General features: G+C 41.6%; 1 protein-coding gene across 2 annotated transcripts in view; it reads right to left on the bottom strand.

Moving 5' to 3' along the window:
* Positions 1-23,663, bottom strand: part of ZDHHC1 (zinc finger DHHC-type containing 1) — a 437,426-nt gene that overhangs the window by 250,242 nt on the left and 163,521 nt on the right. For both annotated transcript variants that reach the window (XM_044081372.1, XM_044081370.1), the window contains exon 8: positions 22,239-22,397. In XM_044081372.1, the coding sequence (XP_043937307.1) occupies positions 22,239-22,397 (159 nt within the window). The remainder of the gene's footprint in view (positions 1-22,238; positions 22,398-23,663) is intronic.

The following is a 23,663-nucleotide window of genomic DNA, read 5'->3' on the forward strand; positions in this document are numbered from 1 at the left end:
CAGTATGTTTTCCCCTCTTGTGGGAGTGGTAACAAGTTGTTCCATAGCATCTGAGTTTATAAATTCTAGGAAGCTTTGGGCTAGGGTGTTGGAGCTAGAGTAATGCTCCCAGTCTATGTTTGGGCAGTTTAAGTCGCCCAGTATAATGGGGTTTGGAGAGACCTTCATATTTTCCAGTGTTCTCAGGAAGGCCGAGTGGGGTTCCTGGGTTTGGGAGGGTGGTCTGTAGCAGGCTATAAATGGGAAGGCAGTTTTACCCACGGTTAGTTGCACATGGATAGTCTCTGATGCTTTGTGCTGTGCCACCAACCTGGAGGTGTGGGTATCTTTGACGAATATTGATACTCCCCCCTCCTTTTGTGGTTCGGTCCAAGTTTTGGGGCCGAAAAGCATGGTATGAGGTATAACCTGGTAGTGCTGGGATGCTCTCGGGAGCCTTGAACCAGGTCTCTGTTACTGCACAGATATCAATGTTCTCCATGCTAAGGAGAGTTTAGAGTGCATGCATCTTGAGGTTTAGACTTCTGGCGTTGAGTAGCATTACTCTTAGTTTCTTATCCCTTGTGATACCTATGGAGGTGGGTTTGTCTTTTGAGCCTTGCCTAAAAAAGACACTATGGGGGTAGCAAGAGCCTTTGCCAATATCCAGAAGCCCAGGGGTGACAGGTGCAAGCCGTCCCTAGCGAAGCATCGTGGCTTGTCGAGCATGTCATCCCAGGCTGACCGGCATTGGATCCCCAATAATGAGGATGCTATCAATTGTTTTAGTTTGCAGCAAGCTGATTCTGCTTCTGGTGTCCATTGTAATAAATCTTGTGCTGCCATAGGCTTCTTGTATATCAAGTTGGTCAGTGGAGCAGACTCCAAGGCATAGTTTGGAATCCAATTCCGACAGAAATTAGTCGTACCCAGGAAGGACATCATTTCCTTCTTGGTAGTCGGTTTGGGTGCTTGTAAAATTGCTATTTTCCTATCTTCATCTAATGTTCTGCCTTCTTTGGATATTACATATCCCAGGTATTTAACCTGCTTTTTCCAAAGCTGCAACTTGTTCTTGTTCACTTTATGTCCTTGAGTGGCTAAAAAATGTAATAATGCTATGGTATCTTCTCTGCATTCTTGCTGGGTGGGGGCTGCCAGCAGGATGTCGTCTACATAAAGTAAAATCTGACTGCCACTCGGTGGGGTAAATCCCGCCAAGTTGCTTGCAATCTCTTGTGAGAATATTGTTGGACTTTCACAATATCCCTGTGGTAGTAGCGTGTATGTATACCTTTTCCCCTGAAATGTGAATGCAAACCAATGTTGGCTGTCAGGGTGTATCTACCACAGAAAAATACTTCTGTTGAGGCTTCAAATCATTCAATAGGGTGTGTGGATCTGGCACCGTAGGTGCTCTAGGTATTACTGCGTCATTTACAGCTTGTAAATCTTGGACCATACGCCATTCTCCGTTTGCTTTCCTGACAGGAAATATGGGTGTGTTACATGGTGAATCGGGAGATTCTACCAGTACTCCTTCCCTAAGTAAAGCTGCTATTACAGGTTTAATTCCTACTTCTGCATCTTTCCTTAAGGGATACTGTCTCTTCTGTGGTCTAAATGCTGATTCTGGCGTGATAGTAACTGGTCCTGCTGTACGACTGAGTCCTACATCGGATTTCCCTGTTGACCAGAGAGTTTCTGGTATGCTCCGTAAGGCATTCTCTTCCTCTTCTAGTAAGAGTGCCAATCAGCTGTCCTTGCTAGACTGCAAGTGTACAGCTGGGTGTGTCTGTGTTATCCAATTTAACTTCTGCTTCTGTACTCCCTGTTCTGACAGTTCTAACTCAGTCTGTTTTTCCCACTTTGTGACCTTTTTCTCCTAGGTCTGCCCATTTCACATTCTTGTCCTTAGTCAAACTAACATGTGGCAATCGATTAGATTTATAAAGTGCAAAGAATTGCTGGGGCAATGAACAGCTAACTACACTGTTCCCTTCTGTACCCCAGTACAGATTACGTAATACTAATCTGTTTGCATGGTTTCTAAACAGTATTCCTTATCAGGTCCTGGTGTGCTACAATAATACAGAGTACAGTGCAACAAATGCTGTTTATCAGTGTCAAGGGAGGGGAACTTACTGATGGCTACGTTCATTAGCTCTTCGATTCCTGCCCCTGGACCTGTCGTGACCAAGTCCTGGCTGTACCAATAAAATGTTTTGCCCTCTGGTTGCACTACAAAAGTATCCATTTGTCGCTGTGCTTCCATACCCTGCATAATTGGAACTACTGCTATGCCAAATATCTGCATAAGATCTCTGCCCAAAAGGTTTACTGGGCATTTTGCAGAAACAACAATTTTGCTTTTCTGGGTCATCCCTGAAACGGGGTCAGTTATTGCTATGTTATGGGAGAGTGGCTCCCAATACAGCTGTCCATTAGCTGCTTTCACTAATATGTAATCGAGTGATTCTGAATTTTCTGGTAGTCTGGAAGGATGATTCTGAATTTTCTGGTAGTCTGGAAGGATGTATCAGGGTCCGCGATGCCCCTGAGTCACACAGAAATTTAACTTCCCTCCCCTCTACCAGAAGTGTAACTTCCGGTTTCGTATCTGATAAGTAGAGCTCTACTAAGTAGAGCTCTAGGCTCAATAATGCTAAGTCTAAAATTTCTCTTTCTTCACTTTCTGCGATTTCCTGCACTTCCTCTATTTCTTCTGTCACATCACCTACTCCTTCTATCACACTTGCATTTGTCTTTTCTTGGTTATTCCCTTCTAGTGATTCTTGACTATCATATAGTCAGTCCTCAACCTCCTTATCTTCCATGGCTACCTTCTTGTTTTGCTTGCAATCCCTTGCTAAATGTCCCTTTTTTCCGCATTTAAAACATTCACCCCTTTTCTTTCTCTCTTCAAACTCCTCTGATCGCTTATCAGATTGTTTGTTTCCCTGGGCATTTTTCTTGCCCTTTTTCCAGGACTGTACTACATAAACTTCTGCTCCATCTTCTACAGAAAATACTTGGGCTTTATTTTTCTTTTTACTGTTAAAATGCCTTTCGGCATGTCTAGCATATTCAAGTAGTGACTATAATCTACTTGTACAATGGTCTACCATGTGCTTTGTAATAAAGCTGCTTATAGGCAAAATACTGCCTTTTAAAAATGCATTCTTTAGCTGCTGTTCATACGGGGAATCATGTGTTTGGTCTTCAGGTATCTGCATTCTGCAATGGTTATTAAAACACTCTAATAATCTAGCATAATATCTGTCAACAGTTTCACCTTCTTGTTGGATGCATTGATTAATGCAAGTCCAGTCTGCCCTAGGCTTCCATTTCTCAGAGATTCGGTCTGTAAGACCTTTTACTCTGTTATCCAGCTCTGCGTTGCTATGTGGGAGTGGCTTGTGTTCTGCATCACGGGGATTCCAGTTGCCACTGATCATGTGCTAATCTGGACCTACGATTTGTCTAACTACTTTTTCTACTTCTTCTCCATTTAAATGATTAACCTCATGCCCTGCAAGTCTTCTAAGAATTTTCTAAAATTAACTTTTGGATGGGAAATTCCCTCTGTGGCTTTCCGGATGTCTTCCGGTGTCCATGGTCTATATACCAGGAGACATGGGTCCTGCCCTTCCTGAGGATTTGGTACTTCTATGAGCGGACATATCTCTTCTTCACTCATAGCTCGTGAATTTTTGTTCATTTGATATAACTCAATATCCCCTCTTAAGTTACGTGTTCGAGACCTAGTCTCGACGGGATCTCTAACAAACGGTCTTGGCTTCGCGGGGACAGCCGGGTATAGCGGAGGTGGACCAGCTTGTCCACTCGCTTCATATTCTGGTAAGGGAAGCGGAGGGGGCGGAGGGGCTGATGCTATTACCAAATTATTGTCCTCTTTATCTAGAAACATTGCTTTTGAATTATTACTCTTTTGTTCCCTACGGTTTGCTTCCTCAATCCACCTATGTGCCTGAGGAATGCCTAATTGACGTTGCTTTTTTACCTGACCTTTTGCGTTGGTTTTAAGCTGTTTGACAAGTTTAATAAGTGAGGATTTTTCTTATTTGCCATCAAAGTCATATTTTTTAACCAATTTTGTATAGTACCTAACATTGTCAGCATGCTGTAATTACATATATTTTGCATCTTCAGTTAACGGCAGATCTTGGGATCTTTTTGTGGATCTTGGGATCTTTTTGTGCACTTATTTCCCATATTGTTCTAACTGTCAAAATATTATGTAACCCTTCTTATTTTTACATGGTACCACGATTTCTCTTTTTCACAGTTTATCTAGAATAACTGCCTACCTATTCTGTTTCCCTGATCTATGACAAGACTGCAATCTTCCTGTCCCTGACTTGTACACAAACAAATCTCCTGACAGATGATACAAATCAAGTCCCTGATCTAAAACAGAAAAAAAGGTAAATTCCTCCCTACCTGAGCCTCCGTGATTGATCGTCTGGTTCGAGGAAAAAACGTTAAATCGTCCTCCAGTCGCAGATCAGAACAGTGGCTGGCCTCTTTTGAACGATAATTCAGTCGGAGGTCTTTCAGAACAGAAGAACCAATGTGGTTTCTTCTCCGTATGGTTTCATGCCACCTGGCCCATCTGACCTGAGGCGAAGTGAGAGTTTCCGGTCCAAAGGACAAATCTGTCAAAGGAAAAAACAACTTCAAAAAGATCAATACACGGCAGGTTCAGGTTAAGACACTTTAATTCTTGCAGCAAGGAGACAAAAACGTGCTAATGAGTTTGTCTAACTAGAATCAGGAAGTGAAGCCATTCTTATACATTTCTTACAAGACATTGCCTACTAAGCTGACGTAACAAATCAGAAGTTCTTACAATATTATTTCATAGCAGCTGTTTGTCCATGATTTTCTGCTGACACTATCAAGTTTATGAAAAAACTTCCTAAGAAAAACAACGTAGCCTTGGAGACCACCAGTTAGATACAACTTCTCACTATGTGATGTTACCAATCAAGGTACTATGGCTAATTCGAGCACAAAGCAAGTACAGATTATAGTTCATTTCTTCAACTGTATCTATCTTTTTCTGGAGCTGTGCATATTCTCATAACATGAACAGAGCTGATTGTTCAAGTTCAATAACGTTATAGAAAACAGTATTGTTCTATTCATTATTTTCCTGACCTAGCAGATAATCACCTGCTTCTCAGTAAATTTCCAAAAGGCATAAACATGAATTTTGCTGTGCTAGCAAATACTAGGTCAGAGAGCATCTTGCAGTTTCAGAAAGCATCTCGTAGTTTCATACAAAACTAAGCTGTACATAAAATAGAATGAAATGTGTTAATCCTTTTAGCTACTAATAAGCACTAAACACATACATTAATACATATTTTTCTGACATAACTAAGAAACAAATTAATTTTGACAAAAAGTCTAACTCTGATCAATTAAGTAGAAAATCCAACTCTGAGATGTTGAGGTCAACCATAAATAAAATTCTTTCTCCTGGCCGCCCCTCAAACCCCTCTCCCTACCCAAATACATCCACCTTGAAACAGCTACACTACTTAATACACACTTCATCAATACTATCCAGGCTCTCATACCATCAAATGGAAATATTACTCCACAACATACCCCTCCCAACCCACCTAACTGCAACCCTTTCTCCTTTCAACCTGTTCCTATTTCTTACATCCGATCTCTTCTGCTGAAGCTCAAATCCTGCTCCCAATCCACTCATAATTTACCTCCAAGTCTTCCTCAAATTAGCTGCTGACTCTATAGCTTTCCCAGTGTCTATTCTAATAAACAGGTACATTCAGGAATCCACCGTACCTACCCTGTGGAAATCCTTTTTTATTATTCCCCTACACAAAGGTGGCAACTCCACTGACCCATCCAACTACTGTGCTATAGCTATCTTATCCCCCCTCTAAAATCCTCGAAAAAAGCATTCATTCACAACTTCTTAAATACCTACTCCAATACAACCTTCTCACACCCACACAGCATGGTTTCCATCCCGTCCCAAACACAGCACAACTACAGCCCTTCTATCCTTTACCCATACCATTGCTGAGGCCCTAGATAACAACAAACTCATCTTTTGTCTCTTCGTAGGCCTCTCTAAGCCATTGTTACAGTCTCCAATTCCCTACTACAATCTAAACTTGCTCTCAACCTGTCATCCTCCACCCTTACCTGGTTTTCAAGTTATTTATCTAGTAGGCAGCAGTCTGTTAAATGGCTCTCTTCCTCTTCTCCATTCCTATCTGTCCCAACAGGGATTCCCCAGGGCTCCATCCTGGGGCCCTCCTGTTCAGTATCTTCACCAACAACCTCCCACCCATCTTGTAAACTATTCTCCCTCATACAATATGCCGATGATTCAACCCTCATCTCCATTTCTGAGAACATCTCTGAGCTTCATACTCTGTCTCAACAAGCTTTTTTATCTACCAAACAGTGGCTAACTGATAACCTACTCATCCTCAACCCTAAAAAGACCAAACTCTTTCTATTTCTCCCCCGCTCACTTTCCCACCACAAATCCTCCTTCTCTATCTCTTCCTCTAACAGTTATTAAACCTGATGCTCACACTAAACTTCTAGGAGTTACCATTGATGATGAGCTCAAATTTAATACGTACCTTCTCCAATCTACAAAAAAGACAAACCAAAAATTAGGTCTACTATACCGTAACAAAAAATTCCTAACTTCAAATGCTAGACTATCCCTTGCTCAAGCTCTCCTTCTCCCATCTCTTCTCTATGCTGCCCCAATGTTCACCAACATTCAATACACAACCTTAAACAAACTTCTACAGACTTACCATAAGATTGCTAGATTCATCACTAACTCTCCATATAATACACACCCACTGCCTAGCCCTTACATCCCTAAACTGTCTGGAAATCCCCCACTTACTGTTGCTAACTCAGCTTCAAATGTTACACTCTACTCTCTACAAACCTTCATCTTATCCTGCTCTCTCTTCCTTCATTTCTATCTTCACTCAGTCTCATAATCTCCGTACCTCAGATCAGCAACTACTACATACCTACCAACCAAAAAAAGCAGTAGGCAAACTCTTATATAAATACTCCACAGCCCAGACCTGGAACAAACTTCCTAGAGACATATGCTCCACTATTCACCCTGCCCACTTTAAGGAAAAAGTCAAACTCCACCTACTCGGCTCCAAAATCTTATCTTGCAAAGCCCCAACTTGACCTCCTCCTCTCCACTCTTGATTTACCTCATCTCAATAAGTTCCTCTCCCAACAGCAAACCTGGTACTGGATGATGCCTCTTCTCTGATGGCAAGAACTCATGTTTGTAAATATGCAAATATTTGAAACTAAACTACAATATTGTGTGCATACTTTTGCTTTGTATTGTTATGAGATTGTATAACTCCACTTATCATTTGTTACTGTAAATGTTGTACTTTATTTTTGTAAACTGTCTGCACTTGGAGCTTTTCTCCTCGGGTCTCCACTGAAAATGGGCCAAAAACCCAGCTGGACTAAACCGGTTAACAAATGTCAATAAATAAATAAATAATAATTAGTGCATTCATGGTATTTCCATAAATGCTTATATCAATAATTTAAATAAGGCCAGTAATTATATTTTTGCTAAACTTTCACAAATTGTCATACCTTGGAAACTGTATGTCGTTTTCGTGTTAGGACACGAATAAACAAATCTTTGTGGGTTCTGTTTAAGCAGCTTTATTATATACAAACACATTACTACTGTTGACTATTGACTAACTTACGTAACTTACATACAATTAATCACTACAATCATGCATGCTTACTCCTTAACTGCTTCTACAAAATGGCACTAAGGCTGTGCACATGTGCAGGTTATATACGTGCATTTACAGCCTCGCATGCTTCTTAAAGATACAAGGACACACATGTTACACTCTGATCTACATCCTCTCTCTTTGAGAAACAGACCATACAATTGTTATGAGACTGTTTAGCATGCAGACATCACAGGTAATTCATATACATGCATTACACAATACTAAACATATAGGTATGTAAAATCAAGTCCACGTTGCTACATATTTCACACTTGGTTTACATATTCTTCCATATAGTGTGACATAAAATTGGGAATTAGATTTAGCAGCTGGGACAGTTTCTGCAAAATGGTTGACCCGTGGAATGTTCAAATCACTTTCTGGAACAGAATCGTACTTTTGAACACATTCTGGTCTGGAAACAGTGTCTGGCTCATTCTTTGATTTACAGTTTGCATCAGATACAATGTTGTGATTGCAATGATGATGATGGTTCTGGCCAAGAAAGATGTTTGCGATTCCTCCTATACTCCATTCCCTCAGAATCTGCCAGGTAAGATCTCGGCTTGGTACAAATGCGTGTAATCTGTCCCATTTGATCAAAATCTTTTGGTGTCTGAATTCATACCATCTCTACTTCACTCAACAGACAAAGTAGTCTGCGTGATCAATCGTAACTAGATTTCTGAACATTACGCCTCCTAAACAATTGAGCCCCGACAGCTTCAGTGTTCTTCAATTTAGATTGCAGCAAAATTGAAGAAATAAGTAGAATAGTTCTAGTCTGCCTGGAAAGTAATCCTTGAGCAGGAGAGCCAAGAATATCACGGGGTATGTTTTTGAGATTAAGCAAATTCAAGAACATATCTGTATTGTCACGCTTTGACCTTTCAGGTAATTGCTTTGCACTTTGTAATGTTCTTTCAGCTATACTATTGGATTGAGGATATTGAGGACTACTACAAAGTCCCATTCTTTTGCAAATTTCTGAAACAACTGGCTAGCAAATTGAGTAACATTGTCAGAAAAAAGTTTGTTTGGACTACCATGAACTGAGAAATGACATTTCAACTTACTAACAGCAACTGAGGTTAAATTTGGTAGTAGATCAATTTCGAACCAATTTGAATAAGAGTCTACCAAAACTAAGTAGTGTTGATTGTTCCACTCGAAAGATATTAGTTGCTACAGTAGACCAAAGTAATTCAGGACTTGGGACTTAGATGAAGCGGTTCTCTTTGCAAATGCAATCTGGTACTATTGCATATTAAACAAGTAGAAAGAACTCTATTCAATGTCTTTCGATAATCAAGTCCAAAATACTAATTCTCATGCTCTTCTCTTTGTAGATGTAGTTCCTGGGTGACCATGATGTAAAATCTGGATGTATTCTTGTTTTAAGAAAACAGGAACAATAATTTTAGGATCTCTGAAAATAATGTCTTCCATCAGCAATTCATCTCTGTAAGGAAAATATGTTTGCACTTCAGGTGATACACTAGATTGCTTTGACAGCCATCCAACATTAATATAATGACTCAGCTTCTGTGAAATTAATGACTGAGCTTCTGTGAAATTTGACAGCCAATCCAACATTAATATAATGACTCAGCTTCTGTGAAATTAATGACTGAGCTTATGTGAAATTTGATCAGCCTGAGTATGATCTCCTAACTCAAGTCTAGTGGTGGAAAAATAATGCACTGACATCACTTCAAAGTCAAAATTCTCTGCATCAAGCAGTTCTGTTGTATTTCTAAGATATCTGGATAATGTAACAGCTAGATAAAGCAATTTACCTTTAGTGCAGACTAAGTTGAAATTATACTTTTGCAATCTGAGCATCATTCTTACTCCCTACCACCATTTATCCCTACCATCGCTAGTCACACACCCTCAAATCCACCCTTCACATCTTATATCTCTCTGGGAATGCTCCTGCTCACACCCCACATAACTCCTTCACCCTACCCTTTCCCTCTCTACCCTCCCCTTGCTGCTTTCCTCTTTCTCCTTTTTTTCTCTAAAAAACACTCCCACCTCCCTTCCCTCTCCTCTTTTTCTAACTCTCATCGCTCTCTCCTCCATACTAATCACCTGCACGCATCCCATCCACTCTGTGCCCTACTGTTATATTGCCACAGTAGGAATATACATATTTGTAAAGATCTACTTACAACTTTTATTTGTGAATATCTTAAGTTGCATCTTTGAATGCTATGTTCTTATTTGTACTTCTGTATTACTATGAAACTATGTAAACTACAACATTGATCTTGTGTATTGTTTGTATTGAGCATTTACCTTCTGTATGTTTTACGGAGCTTTTCTCCCTAGGACTCCATTGAAAATGGGTTCTTCTTGGCCCAATGAACTATCCTGGTAAACCAACTACAAATAAATAAAATAAATAAATAAATAAATAACTCTTTGTAATCTCACTGAAGCAGAATGCATAGGCTTCTTTAGAATAGTAACTAAAGGTTGATTATTAGTTTCAATTTGAATAGCTCGACCGTAAATATAATCATGAAACTAGGAGCATACAAATACTATTGCCAACAGTTCTTTTTCAATTTGAGCATACTGCATCTCAGTTTGCATTAGTGTTCTACATGCATAGGGTACTGGTCTGCCCTCTTGAAGTATAACTGCACCTAAACCAAAGCATCATAGGAAAGAATAAAGTACAGTTTTGTACCTACCATAAATGTAGATGTCCGATAGGTATGCATCTGCAGTCCTAACATATGGGTTGTCCTGCCTCAGGCAGCCCTTCGGTCGGCCGGATTCCAAAGTCTGGGTCTGGCCTCGGCTGATGTCGCACTTCACCCGACGTCACTGCTGCTGGGGTATAAAGGCATCAGCCGACGCCATTTTCCTCAGTGTTTCTTGCCCCAGATGCCAAGTGCCCTCTAGGAAGGCTAAATTTGGATAAATGCAAATAATTCCCAACAGTAGAGAGCAAACAATATACAAATATATATATATACATATATACAAACAAATACACCATAATAGATTCCCCCAGCTAGCTAAAAGAGGGGTAGATACCCTAGGAATACCACAGAGGGGAAGGAGGGTGGGTAATCCTGACTGCAGATGCATACCTATCGGACATCTACATTTATGGTAGGTACAAAACTGTACTATGTCCTTCAAGGATGCATCTGCAGTCCTAACATATGGGTAGAATACCATAGCCAAACTGGGGGAGGAGGCACTAAGATAAAGATGGTGTAGTTAAGATCCCTTGCAAAACAGCAGTTGCAAAACCTGCTTGGGATCTAGAGTATAAGGGAAGATTATAATGCTTGGCAAATGTATGCACGGAGCTCCAAGTAGCAGCTTCTAAAATGTCTTTGGTAGCCACTCCTCGTAGGAAAGCTGTAGTGGTGGCTGTAGCACTTGTGGAATGAGGTCTGATATTTTCAGGAGTTGTCTTTCCATGAAAAGAGTAACAAAATCGAATGCAATTTCCTATCCATTTTGAGATGGTCTGTTTTGAAATTGCTTTTCCTTGCATTCCTGTTGCATATGCTACCAGAAGCTGGTCAGTTTTTCTGTTGGTCTTAGTTCTGTCCAGATAGTAGCGTAATTGTCTGTGCACATCCAAGGTATGTAGCAGTCTTTCCCTCCTGTTCTGTGGGTTGGGGAAGAATGTAGGTAAATGAATCGCTTGGTTCAATGATACTCTGGAGACCACTTTTGGCATAAAGGTAGGGTTAGTTCTCAGAGAGACTCTATCCTGATGGAAGATAAGGAAGGGTTGTACTGCCATTAATGCCTGTAACTCAGATACCCTTCTTGCTGAAGTGATTGCTAGCAGGAAAGCAGTTTTCCAAGACAAGAACTGTAATTCTGCTGTTGCTGCTGGTTCAAAAGGGGGAAGTGTTAACTTTTCCAGCACAAAGTTGAGATCCCATGTAGGTAAAGGTGGTTTCCTTGGAGGTTTTACATTTTTGATTCCTCTCAAGAACTGCCTGAGTAGAGGATGAGAGAAGACAGGAGGATCCATGTTGTATTCTGCTGAAATTGCTGAGGATCCATGTTGTATTCTGCTGAAATTGCTGATGCATGAATCTTAATGGAGGAGTAGGACAGGCCATTGTGGAACAGTTCTGCTAAGTATTCCAGGATGTGTACTATGCTTGCCAATGAGACATTTTCTCCCTTTGCTGTACTCCAAATGAGGTATCTTTTCCACTTGGCTGAATAAGTTTTCCTTGTGGAGGGTCTGCGTGCCTCCAGGATAATGTCCTTAACCCTCTGAGATAAATCTGGGTTATTTTGTTTTATGCAATATTCCAAGCAGCTAGCTGCAGTGTTTTCAAGTTTGGATGTAGGATCTTGTAGTTGTTCTGTGTTAGAAGTAATGGAGATAGAGGTAGAGGCCATGCGTGTGTCCGAGACATGCTTCTCAGTAGAGGGTACCAATGTTGCCTCGGCCAGTCTGGAGCTATCAGGATTACCCTTGGCTGATCCTCTCTGATCTTCAGTAGGACTTTGTACATCAAAGGAAGAGGTGGGAATGCATATGCTGTCAGGTTTTTCCAGCTGAAGGAAAGGGAGTCCACCCTCCAAGCAAGTGGGTGGTATGCTCTTGTGCAGAATTTCTTCAATTGGTGGTTGTGTGGGGAGGCAAACAGGTCTATCTCTGGTAGTCCCCATTTCTTTGTTATGGCTTTGAAGATATCTGGATGCAGCATCCATTCGTGAGCATCCGTGGTAGTTCTGCTTAAGGTGTCTGCTAGTGAATTTTCTTTTCCTGGTACAAATCTGGCCTGAAGTTGGATGTTGAGATTCAGGGCCACATTCCACAGGTCCATTGCCATCCGGCATAGAGGATATGAGTGTGTACCTCCTGTTTGTTGATGTACCACATGACTGTGGTATTGTCCGTCCTTATCAGCAGATGACCTTGTTGAAGGAGTGGTCTGAATGCCTGGATCGCATGTTTCACTGCCAGCATCTCCTTTAGATTTATGTGTAGATTCAGCTGGTCTTGGGTCCATAGGCCTTGTATACACTTGTCCACCATGTGTGCCCCCCAGCCTAGGTCTGAGGCGTCCATGGTGATGGTCTGGCTTGGATGAGGTTTGTGGAAAGGCAATCCTCTGTTCAACTGACAGGCCTGAGCCCACCACAGGAATTCTTGCTTCAGGCATGGAATTATTGGAATCTGGGCTTCTAGACTGTGCTTGTGTTGAGACCATACATTCCTTGGGTACCACTGCAACTTTCTCATATGCAGCCTGGCATGTGGAATCAATATTATGCAGGATGCCATGTAACCTGGGGCTTGCAGGACTTTCCTTGCAGTAAGCTGAGTTTGTGTTGTTAATGTCATGAAGTAGACTGGTAGTTGCTTTTGTTTTTCTTCTGTGAGAAAAGCCATCTGAGTTGATGTATCCAGTTCTGCACCCAAGAATGTTATCCTTTGGGATGGTACTAGTCTTGACTTTTGCATGTTGACTGTGTATCCCAAGGCTTGCAACAGTTGTATGACATTTTCCAAATCTTTTGTTAATTTTGCCTTGTTGTCCGCTTGTATTAGGCAGTCGTCCAGGTATGGGTAAATTTGAATTCCCTGAAGCCTGCAATGAGCAATTACTGATGCCAGGCATTTCGTAAATACTCTGGGCGCAGTAGATAAGCCAAAGGGCAATGCTGAGAATTGATAATGCTCTGATCCTGCAAGAATTCTGAGGTGTCTTCTGCAATCTGGTCGTATAGGGACGAGCAGGTATGCCTCCTTGAGATCTAGAGTCACCAGCCAACTCCTTGCCCAGCATGGGAAGAAGTTGCTGGAGGGTCAGCATTTTGAATTTTGGAACAATGAGGTATGTGTTCAGTGCGGACAAGTCGAGAATAGGTCTCCATTGATTTTCTTTTCTTGGTACAAGGAAAAGCCTGGAGTAAAATCCTTGGCCTTGTTCCATAGGCGGTACCTTTTCTATAGCTCTCATCCTTAGTAAGTTGTTGATTTGTCTTAGAGCGTCTGTTTTTTGGCTTGGTGGTAGGTTTGGCATTCCTCTCTTTTTTGGTAGTGTGTGGAAGTGAAACCTGTAGCCCTTGTCTATTGTTTGTAAAGTCCATTTGTCTCCTGTAATGTAATGCCAGTTGTCGGAAAATAAGGCTAGCTTTCCGCCCAAGGGTGCTTCCAGTTGTTCCCTGGTAGGCGGAAGCAGAGCCAAGTCATTGTGTCTGCCCTGTGGAAGTGGTTGTAGTTGAATCTGTGGCAGTACTTCTCTGGTTGGTAGGTTGCCACTGACGTCCCCTGTAGGCACCCCTAGATTGACCTCTGCCTCTTGGGCATCTATTTCTGCCTCTCTGTGCTCTGGAAAGGACCAATTCTTCGAAGGCCAATTTCTGCTAAACCTCGGAGGTTGGACCTGTAAGAAATCCTTGACTGTTTGGACAGATTTTGCTTTTTCTTACACCTTCTTTAGAACCTCCTGTGCAGGGGAGCCAAACAAACTTTGTTTCTCCATGGGAGCATCTAGGAGTTTTGACTTAACATGGTCTGGCAAGGATTGTTCTTTTAACCAGGCATGCCTTCGAATCACTGTTCCAGCCATAGCTGATCTAAAGGAAGCCTCCAGTGCATCATAGCCACATTTTAAGAAATGATTACTGACCTGCTGAGAGTTATGTACCAAATCCTGAAGGGACTTATGGTCTATAGGTTCAGGACAGGACAGTTTTTTATTTAGCTGGTCTAACAAAAATTCCTGGTACTGAATCATGTGAAACTGACAGTTTAAGGCCCTGGCCGAAAGAGTAGCAGAAGTATAAACCTTTTTACCCCATCTCTCTAATGCTCTAGATTCCCTTTCAGAGGGAAGAGGGTTTTTGGCAGAGGCAGCTGCCACACCTTTAGGGCCCTGTGAAATGGTTTCAGGGTCTGCAACAGGAGCCTTATACAAATGGTAGTGTGTGTCCGGGACCCTGTAATATCTGTCAGGCTTGGCAGAGGCCGGAGGAAGAGAATCAGGGGCAGTACAGGCATCATTATATGCATCATCAACAACTGTTAGTACTGGAGGAATGGCTAAAGGCCTATGCTGTGGTAAGTGTAAAAAAGTCCTTAGCCTTTTCCTTGAATCTGAAAAATCCTGGCCCTGCCATTGGAAGTGTTCCCTCATAGCATGTAAGGTTTCCCCAAAAGAAAATTCTTCAGGAGGAGACGCAGAAGGAATGGAGTCTTCTGCATCAGAATCCTCATAAGGGGAATATGGGCCTTCCTGATGGTCTGAAATGTCTGAGTCATCCGAGGAATAGTCTGTAGAGACAGGTTCCGGGGGTTCAGTCCTGGGCCTCTTATCTGGATGAGGCTGAGAGGCCCTGTCTGGGTGAGGTTTGGATCCCCTGATCAAAGAAATGAGATCCTCAGCCAGGCTGAGTATTTGGGAACTAGAGGTAGGCCTATGTGAGGGAGTTTTAGCAGGTAAGGCCTTAGAAGATTTAGCTGCTTTAGCCCTGGAAAAAGCCTTGATAGACATAGAAGCAGAGGGTCTAGCAGCCCCACGTGCAGGGGTAGATATGTCTAAAGGAATAGTGTCTGACAAATCCTGGGTGCCTGCTTCTGTAGCAGTAAATTCGGTAGCAGATTCAGCCAAGCTCTGTGAGGACACGGCTATTGGAGGCATGCTTTCTGCCGAAGGAAGAACCGAGGACTCTGTTTCAGCCGAAACCGAGACACTCGCGGTTGGCCTAACCGTGGTTTCAGCCGAAACCGCGAGTGTCGGTCCTTTTCCTTGCGCTTTTTAGCTAATTGTGTAGTCGGAGTCTCCGACGGCATTTTGTATGCAAAAGCGGGACCAAAAAACTCCTCTGCAAACTCCGACCGACGTCTAAGCGTCCGTCGGTTGAAGGAAGCACAGGCTAGACAAGCTGATACGTCGTGGTCTGGGCCTAAGCAAGGAAGGCAGTAAGAGTGGAAATCCTTATGAGGTATTTGTTTCCCACAAGTTAAACAATTATTTACTTTGTCTGACATCGGCTGAGGCAAGAAAGAGTCCCCAACGGGGTACTTAGCTTTTTAGAAGTCTTCGGTAGTAGGAATCTCTGGATCTAACCGACCGGCACTTGCGAACAGCTTCTGCTTCGGGCACCACGCGGCAAGAAAGACTGAGGAAAATGGCGTCGGCTGATGCCTTTATACCCCAGCAGCAGTGACGACGGGTGAAGTGCGACATCAGCCGAGGCCAGACCCAGACTTTGGAATCCGGCCGACCGAAGGGCTGCCTGAGGCAGGACAACCCATATGTTAGGACTGCAGATGCATCCTTGAAGGACATCTGGTTTGTTCACATCACAGTACCTCAACGTAGGTGGGGTGGCAATTTTCTGCTTAAGGTCTTCAAATGCTTTTGATGAAGTTCTAACCATGACTATGCAACAATTTTGCGTGTGAGCTCTCTTAAAGACGCTGTCAACTCACTGAAGTCCAGTATAAATTTGCCTGAATAGTTGTCCATGCCCAGAAAATGCTGCAAACTTTTTACATCATCTGACACTGACATCTCTAGAATAGCTGCATGCTTGGTTGGGTCAGGTCCCAAGCCTGTACTCATAAACAAATGACCTACGTATATAACTTTTGGAAGTCTGACTCTGCACCTCAGAGGATTAAGCCCCAAGTTCACCTCACGTGCTCTATCGAGAACTCTCTCTAGGTCTCTGTCATGCTCTACTTCACCATTGCCACCAACGAACAGATCATCTACTATTATGGCACATGGATAACCGGAAAAAATTTGCTCCATTGCACGGTGAAAGACTTCATGGCATCATTCGGAATCTGTATCTGCCAAATGGAGTGCCAAAAGTAGTTAGAAATGAGGATTTGCAATCTAGCATCACTTGCCAAAATGAACTCTTTGCATCCAAAACAGAAAATACAGTGGCACTCGGTATTAGAGCTGCAACTTCAATTGGGTGCATTTGATGATGCGGTCTTTTTAATGCTTTGTTCAGATCTCTTGGGTCAATGCATATTCTGATTTCTTTTTTTTGAGCAGCTACCATGGACAACACCCATTCCGCTGGTTCTGTGATTGGACAAAGCACACCTTGCTGCACCACTTTATCCAACCGAGCTTTAACTTTATCTTGCTATTGGAACTCTTTTTGATGGTCTGACTACTGGAGTGATCTCTTGGTCTAACTTCATAGAATACACAGCTGGAAGTTTGCCTAACTTGATACTGAAAACATCAGCATACTCTGAAAAACTGGAACTCGGAACTGCACTTACATGATGGACTTCTTTGGCAAAAGAAAGTAGATTCGTTCTTTCTAAACTATCTTTGAGACCCAATAAAGATTGCACTGGTCTTCAGATTACACAGAACAAGTTGCAACAGTTCTCACTCAAATAACACAAAAGTATCACTGGGCCTTTGGTATGAATTTCTTCACCTCCATAAGCAATGTGTCTTGCACTACTGGTCAGTTGTTCATTAGTTCTCCCTCTTAAAAATGTGTCTGCTGATATAACATTACACTTTTGGCCAGTATCTACCTTGAGCTCTGTGACTTTTCCATTAACCTCAACAGAACAAAACACTTCACTTCTTGTTAATAAGTTCACTGCATCAACTCTTTCACCATGCACGGATACACTATCTACATAGAAGGCTGACTGTTTCGGCTCTACTTGATCAACTTGCATTTTTGTAAGACCTTTCTTTACAACTGTATGAGACTTTCTTGATCTGAAAACTTTTGGAAATTATTTCATTTTTTACACTTGTGACATTGCTGACCATATGCTAAGCACTTCTCTTTTAGACTCATGATTCACACCACAATTGTGACCGTTAACAATAAAATTAGACTTGGGTTTTGCTGATTCATGCTTGTGTTGCATTGAGCTGGTGTTGGAGCCTACACCTTTCTTGGAACTTTCTGGAAAACCTTGTGGCTTCTTTGAAAATCCTGTAGCTGCCACGTGTTGCATGCTATCTTGATGCACTCTAGAACCAGCTGAAACCATGCTCTTGTCACTCGCAAGCATACTTCTGTGCTTTTCTATCACCTCAGAGTTGACAAATGTCTATGGCTTTGCTCAATGTTAAATCACTGTCACAAAGTTAAATAATTTCCCACAGCAGCACTGGTAATGCCACATACAAACCTGTCCTTCATCAGTTCATCTTTTAGATCAACAAACAGACACGTTTTAGCTTTGTTTTTCAAGTCAGTCATATAAGCTGCAAATGTCTCCCCTGGCTTCTGATCTGTTGTGTAAAACAAATGCATCTCTAATGTAATATTCATCTGGGGGCTCCACATTTCTCAGAACTTGTGCTTTACACACTCAGGGTCTCCTCTTGATTAAGCCTGTACACTATGGCGGTCTGCACAGTTTCCTTCATATCATGTTGGTGAATACACAAATGAATGCTCTCTATGGCCTCTGACCCAGCTAGGTTTAGCAAAATGAATGTCCTTTTGCATGCATCTCTATCTGCATAAGCTACTTGTATGAAAATATCATGCTCTTACTCAAATATTCTCCAGTTCTCTGCAATATTCTGATCAAACACAAGTGGTAGGGGTTTTAGAAATAGGTCTGCCATATTAACACATGCCAGCAAAGGGGGTTGCAAATAAGCATTAAATATACACATGCATATATGCCACAATTAATGCCAATAATTGTTCAATGCCTTTGTACTCTGAACTTGTACCTTTCTTGGGCTTTATGTGAATAAACAAACTCGTAGTACTTTCGAATAACTAGACATTGCAAAATAACTTCTTGGGTTTTTCAATACTTTACTGGACTTTGCAAAAGAATTTCTTGGGCTTTTCGATACTTTTAGAATTTTACCGGCAAAGGCAAAATGCTAAAGTCATTTATCATCATTTGCTGTACTTTCGGAATTTTATCGATGAAGGCAGGAATGGCGCAGTCATTCACCCTCATTTATTAAAGTCGTTGCTTTAAGAAACATTCAAGAACTTCACAATGCTGGAGATGGGCCCTGTGTAGCTGGTCTCTTAGAGTGTATGGTTGCTTTAGACTTTGTGAAAGCCTTGATGGCGAAAGAAGAGGAAGGTCTGAAGACACCTTGAGTGGAGGTGGACCTGTCCAGTTTAAACGCCAAGAGTGGCTTCGGTATCTGTAGTCGGGGTGTGGGCCGAGGAGCCTGCGACCTCGGGCACAGGAGACACCGTCAAAGAAGTGTCGTCAGTAATCAGGGGCTGCGTAGGCACCTCGCTGAGAACCGGACCACGTGTAGTCGGCTTTGGCGTGGTGTCGGTAGAGGCCGCGGACCTCGTGTGTCGGTCCTTGTCTTTGCGTTTTTTTAGACAAAACCAGAGTCGGAGTATCCGACGACATAGTATAGTTAAATGCTTTCCCAAAATAATGCTGGGCGAACTCCACCCGACGCTTAATAGTGCGTTTGTTGAATGTAGCACAAAAGCGGCAGACTGAGACGTCGTGGTCTGGGCCTAAACAAGGTATACAGAGGGAATGGAAATCCTTATGCGGTATTTGCTTCCCACAAGAAATACAATTATTAACTTTGTCTGACATGGGTCTGAACTAAGAAAAGTTTCCCCAACGGGGTACTTAGCTTTTAAGAAGACTTCGGTTTACAAATTTTCGTAATCTCAGGAGCTGGCCGAACGGCACTTGCGAACTGCTTCTGCTTCGGGCACCGCGCGGCAAGAAAGACTGAAGAAAATGGCGTTGGCTGGTTCCTTTATACCCCTGTCGCACTGACGTCAGGGAAGAAGCGACGACAACCGACGCCGGACCTAGACTTTGGAATTCGGCCGACCGAGGACCCACCTGACGGCAGGAGAACCCATCTGTTATGACTGCAGCTGTATGCACGATGAACATCATTCAAGAACTTCACAATGCGAATGAACAATTCACGAGCACTGTAATACTCCTGTAATGTTGTCTTTTGTAAGAAAACACCTCTTATCAGTGTAAGAAACATGCCAAGTAACTGGACAATGTGAATAAATCAATGATCTGTTGCCTTAGACACAATAACTTGCACTTAGCAAATAACTGCATACAGCACACTGAAATGTCCCCAAAATGGCGGTACCTTACTAGGCAGCTCTTTACAGTACAAAAAGCATTCTGCAATGGTGGTACTTTGCGAATAGATACACCCAGCACAAGAAACTTTTTTGAAAGAGCTGTACTTTCGACTTGATTACACAAAGTAGTTGCACTTTCCACACAACAAACTGAAATACATGCACAGTAGTAAGCACACACTGTAAGCACTTTTACACACTCTGAGATACTTCAAATAACTTTGGTTATGCCTTTGTTACAATATGAAGTTGTAGTTATGCCCAAATACAGCACTTTGCCAAAACACATGCATTCGCTTAATGTGCCCTTTATTTTCTTACTGTAACCGTTTTGCTCATTTAAACCCTTATTACACCCAATATACTTTTCTTGTGCTCGTTTTACTCTAATCATGCCCAACTTTGCTTTAAACACCCCTTTTCGGCTTTACACATGCTTGTTTTGCTTTAGAGTTAACCATTTCTTTGAATACTTTTATCTTAAACATTTTCTTTAGTTAACAAATATTTCGTACTTTCCGCTTGCCCAGTATTGCAGTCTGTGCCCTTGTAATGCCCCTTTATTGTCTTTTCCGTCAAGTAAACAGTTTGTGTTATTTCTCATTACCTTTGTTTCTTTCTGGCTATGTTTATGCACTTTTCTCTCAATTTCACCTCACCGTCTTTACATCTCATGGTGGAATACTCTTCTCTCTTCAATCCCGGTTCTGACACCATGTCGCTTTCGTGTAAGGACACAAATAAACAAATCTTTTTTCTTTTGGCTGTTCCCATTAGGGGTCGCCACAGCAGATAATCTGTTTCCATTTCTTCCTGTCTTCTGCATCTTGCTCTGCCACACCAACCACCTGCATGTCCTCTCTCACCACATCCATAAACCTCATCTTAAGCCTTTTTCTTTTCCTCTTACCTGGCAGCTTCATCCTTAGCATCTTTTTACCAATATACCCAGCATCCCTCCTCAGCACATGTCCAAACCAATGCAATCTCACCTCCCAGGCTTTGTCTCCAAACCGTCCAACCTGGGCTGACCCTCTAACATACTTATTCCTAATCCTGTCTACCCTCGTCACACCCAGTGCAAATCTTAACATCTTTAACTCTGTCACATCCAGCTCTGACTCCTGCCTTTTTGTCAATGCCACTGTCTGCAACCCATATAACATAGCTGGGTCTCATGTACATAAGACAAATTAACTCTCAAAAACAAACAGTAAAGACTTCCTGAAATCTCAGGATGAAGAGAATCTCAGAATGAAGAGTCAGAACTCCAAGATAATACCAAGTCACTGTAAGACAAACATTTACATTCAGAATTTAGAATATGGAGTTATTAATTTTAAAAATATGAAATGTGAAACCCAGATGCATATGGATGTACTTTATGGAACTGTTAGAATTGCATTCCAACAGGAAGCAGATTCCATGCAATTCTCAACAGATAAGCAAGCATTTCAGACTGCAATAAAATCTGGAATGTGTACTGCTCCAATAAAAATGCTGATGTTATTATATCAGAATTTTTTCTGTTCTATTGGAGATAATGCAAAGACAGCAGTTTTACACACGTACAAACAAAATGGCAAAATAAAAAAAAAACATCTGAATTCTTCCCTTATAGGTGGGCAGAAATGTACAAGATTTGAGCTCAATACTAAAAACATTGTAAAACTTCAGTTTGAAGCTCTTCATACACTTAACTGACAGACTGCCTTATTTCTTTTTACTTTATCATAAAGACAGAGCATAGGTATAATGGAGAATCAAAGCAATGTGCTACATTAATTCTATCTGCTTTAGCGTTACTGTTATTCAGTCACCTGCTGAAAATGGTAGGAGTAACCAGTGCTTGATGGTTCCGGTAATGAAAGACGGGCATGGCCATTCTTGGGAGGGCAGCAAGGTGGAAAAGGACACAAACAGCCACAATCCTTTACAAGACCAGTGTTGTGATAGGAGTCCTGGGGTGGGATTACAGCTCACCAAACCATCACCTGGTGGTAGCAGAGGGCACAGAGAGTCCTTAAAATGATGCATGCAGCCCATCTCCCACTCCACCCCCCACCAAAAGGTGGAGCTGGGTTATTTTCTCAACAATGATCTCATCAATGGTATGAACAGCACAAACTCCTCAATTTCTGTCTGAATGACAACCCCAAATATGGGCATCTCTTATTCCAGCAGATATGGTGACACCTCACTTCTAGGAAAACAAAGGGTTTAAGTGCGATAGGAAAGGCCTAATTGGTGGAAGGCAGAGAGGGGAGAAAGACCAAGGGAAAAAAAAAAACATTGAAATCATCAAAAAGTCTGTTCAAAATTTTCAACCACATAAAAGTGTGCAAGAATACATACTTAAATAAATGTGAAAACACAGAAGATGTCCAAGAAATGCAATGAAAAGGAGTCCCAGCACAAGGGTAACTGAAGCCAATACCACAATGGAATAACCAGCAGTCTGAACAGGAGCACCAGGCAGGAAGACATACCAAATGTCTGTATTATTCTCTGTTACTGTAAAAACAAATAAAAGAAGCAGGTTACACAAGTCATCAGATAAAAATCAAAGCAACTACTGAAATCAATGTGTAAGTTTACAGTAAAATACAACTTTGTGAAGCACTCACCAAACCTGCAGATCTTAAATGGGAATTTTGTAGCAGCTACAGCATAATGCCATGCCCTGCCATCTTGACTGCCTTTTACAATATTAAACATTCATTACATTACTCTGTGATGAGGGTACCAATCCCATGTAAGTTAGGTTGAGAACAGTGCACTCTTGCTTGATTTGTTCACAGAATGGGAAACAGTACCCTTTCTTTCACTTAATCAAACGACTGGTATCCAAAAAAAGCCTGAAGAGCTGACAACATTCAGAAGGCTGGGATAACAAAGGGTATGTTCCACTCCTACTACAAAAGTTCCTCCCCACGGCCTTACTGTAAAAGCAAGGATCTTCCATAACTGTATTATTTCAGAGCAACTCTTGCAACCAGTAATAACAAACCGAGATGATGACAAAAACAGCACTTGGGTGCTGGTCATTACTATACAATATCAAAAAGAACTTCTCGTAACCATATCCCGTTTCAGAAAATCACTATGAACGAACTCTGGAGTGCATGAAATGTTCTGCCTTGTATGTTTACAGCTAGTTAAACAAAACAGAATTCAAATGGACTTGCTCAGGTATTATGAAGATGATGACTTAGGCAGACAGTAAGGATTTTCAGACTCTGCTATATTATAAACTACAAAATTTGAAGCACTAATTCTCTGAACTGAAATAACTATAACTATAAAAGACAGGCTTGTACAGAAACTAAATACAATGATTTTTATCTCACAAATCAGTAGTTCAGTTTTCTAGCATAAAATTATGTGGACTGAAATTAATATGACCCTTTATAAATATTTCTAGTTTTAGAAGAACGCTTGAAAGAAGAGTAAACATCTTATAACAAACAAGCTGAAACAGCAAATCGAGCAAGCAAAATAAATGAATTGCTATCTTGGAAGGGCTGCTGCAACAGCCTTTACTAAAGTCTGTCAAATGAGGAACTGGCACAACTGCGACATGTACAAAATTCCATAGGAGCACTGATGGTCACAGCTCCCTGGCATGTCATGCAACACCTCTGTTGCCGGACTTGCACTAGCTGCTACTTCCTGTTGGATCAGTTTTTAAACTTGTCCTTACTTTGGATCTGCACAACTTTGATCCTGCTTACTTAAGAGAGTTACTGGAACCCAATGTCCCATCTAGGTTTCTTAGGT

The sequence above is a fragment of the Protopterus annectens genome, chromosome 8.part0 (assembly GCF_019279795.1).
Source record: "Protopterus annectens isolate FY-2018-M chromosome 8.part0, PAN1.0, whole genome shotgun sequence".
NCBI lineage: Eukaryota > Metazoa > Chordata > Ceratodontiformes > Protopteridae > Protopterus > Protopterus annectens.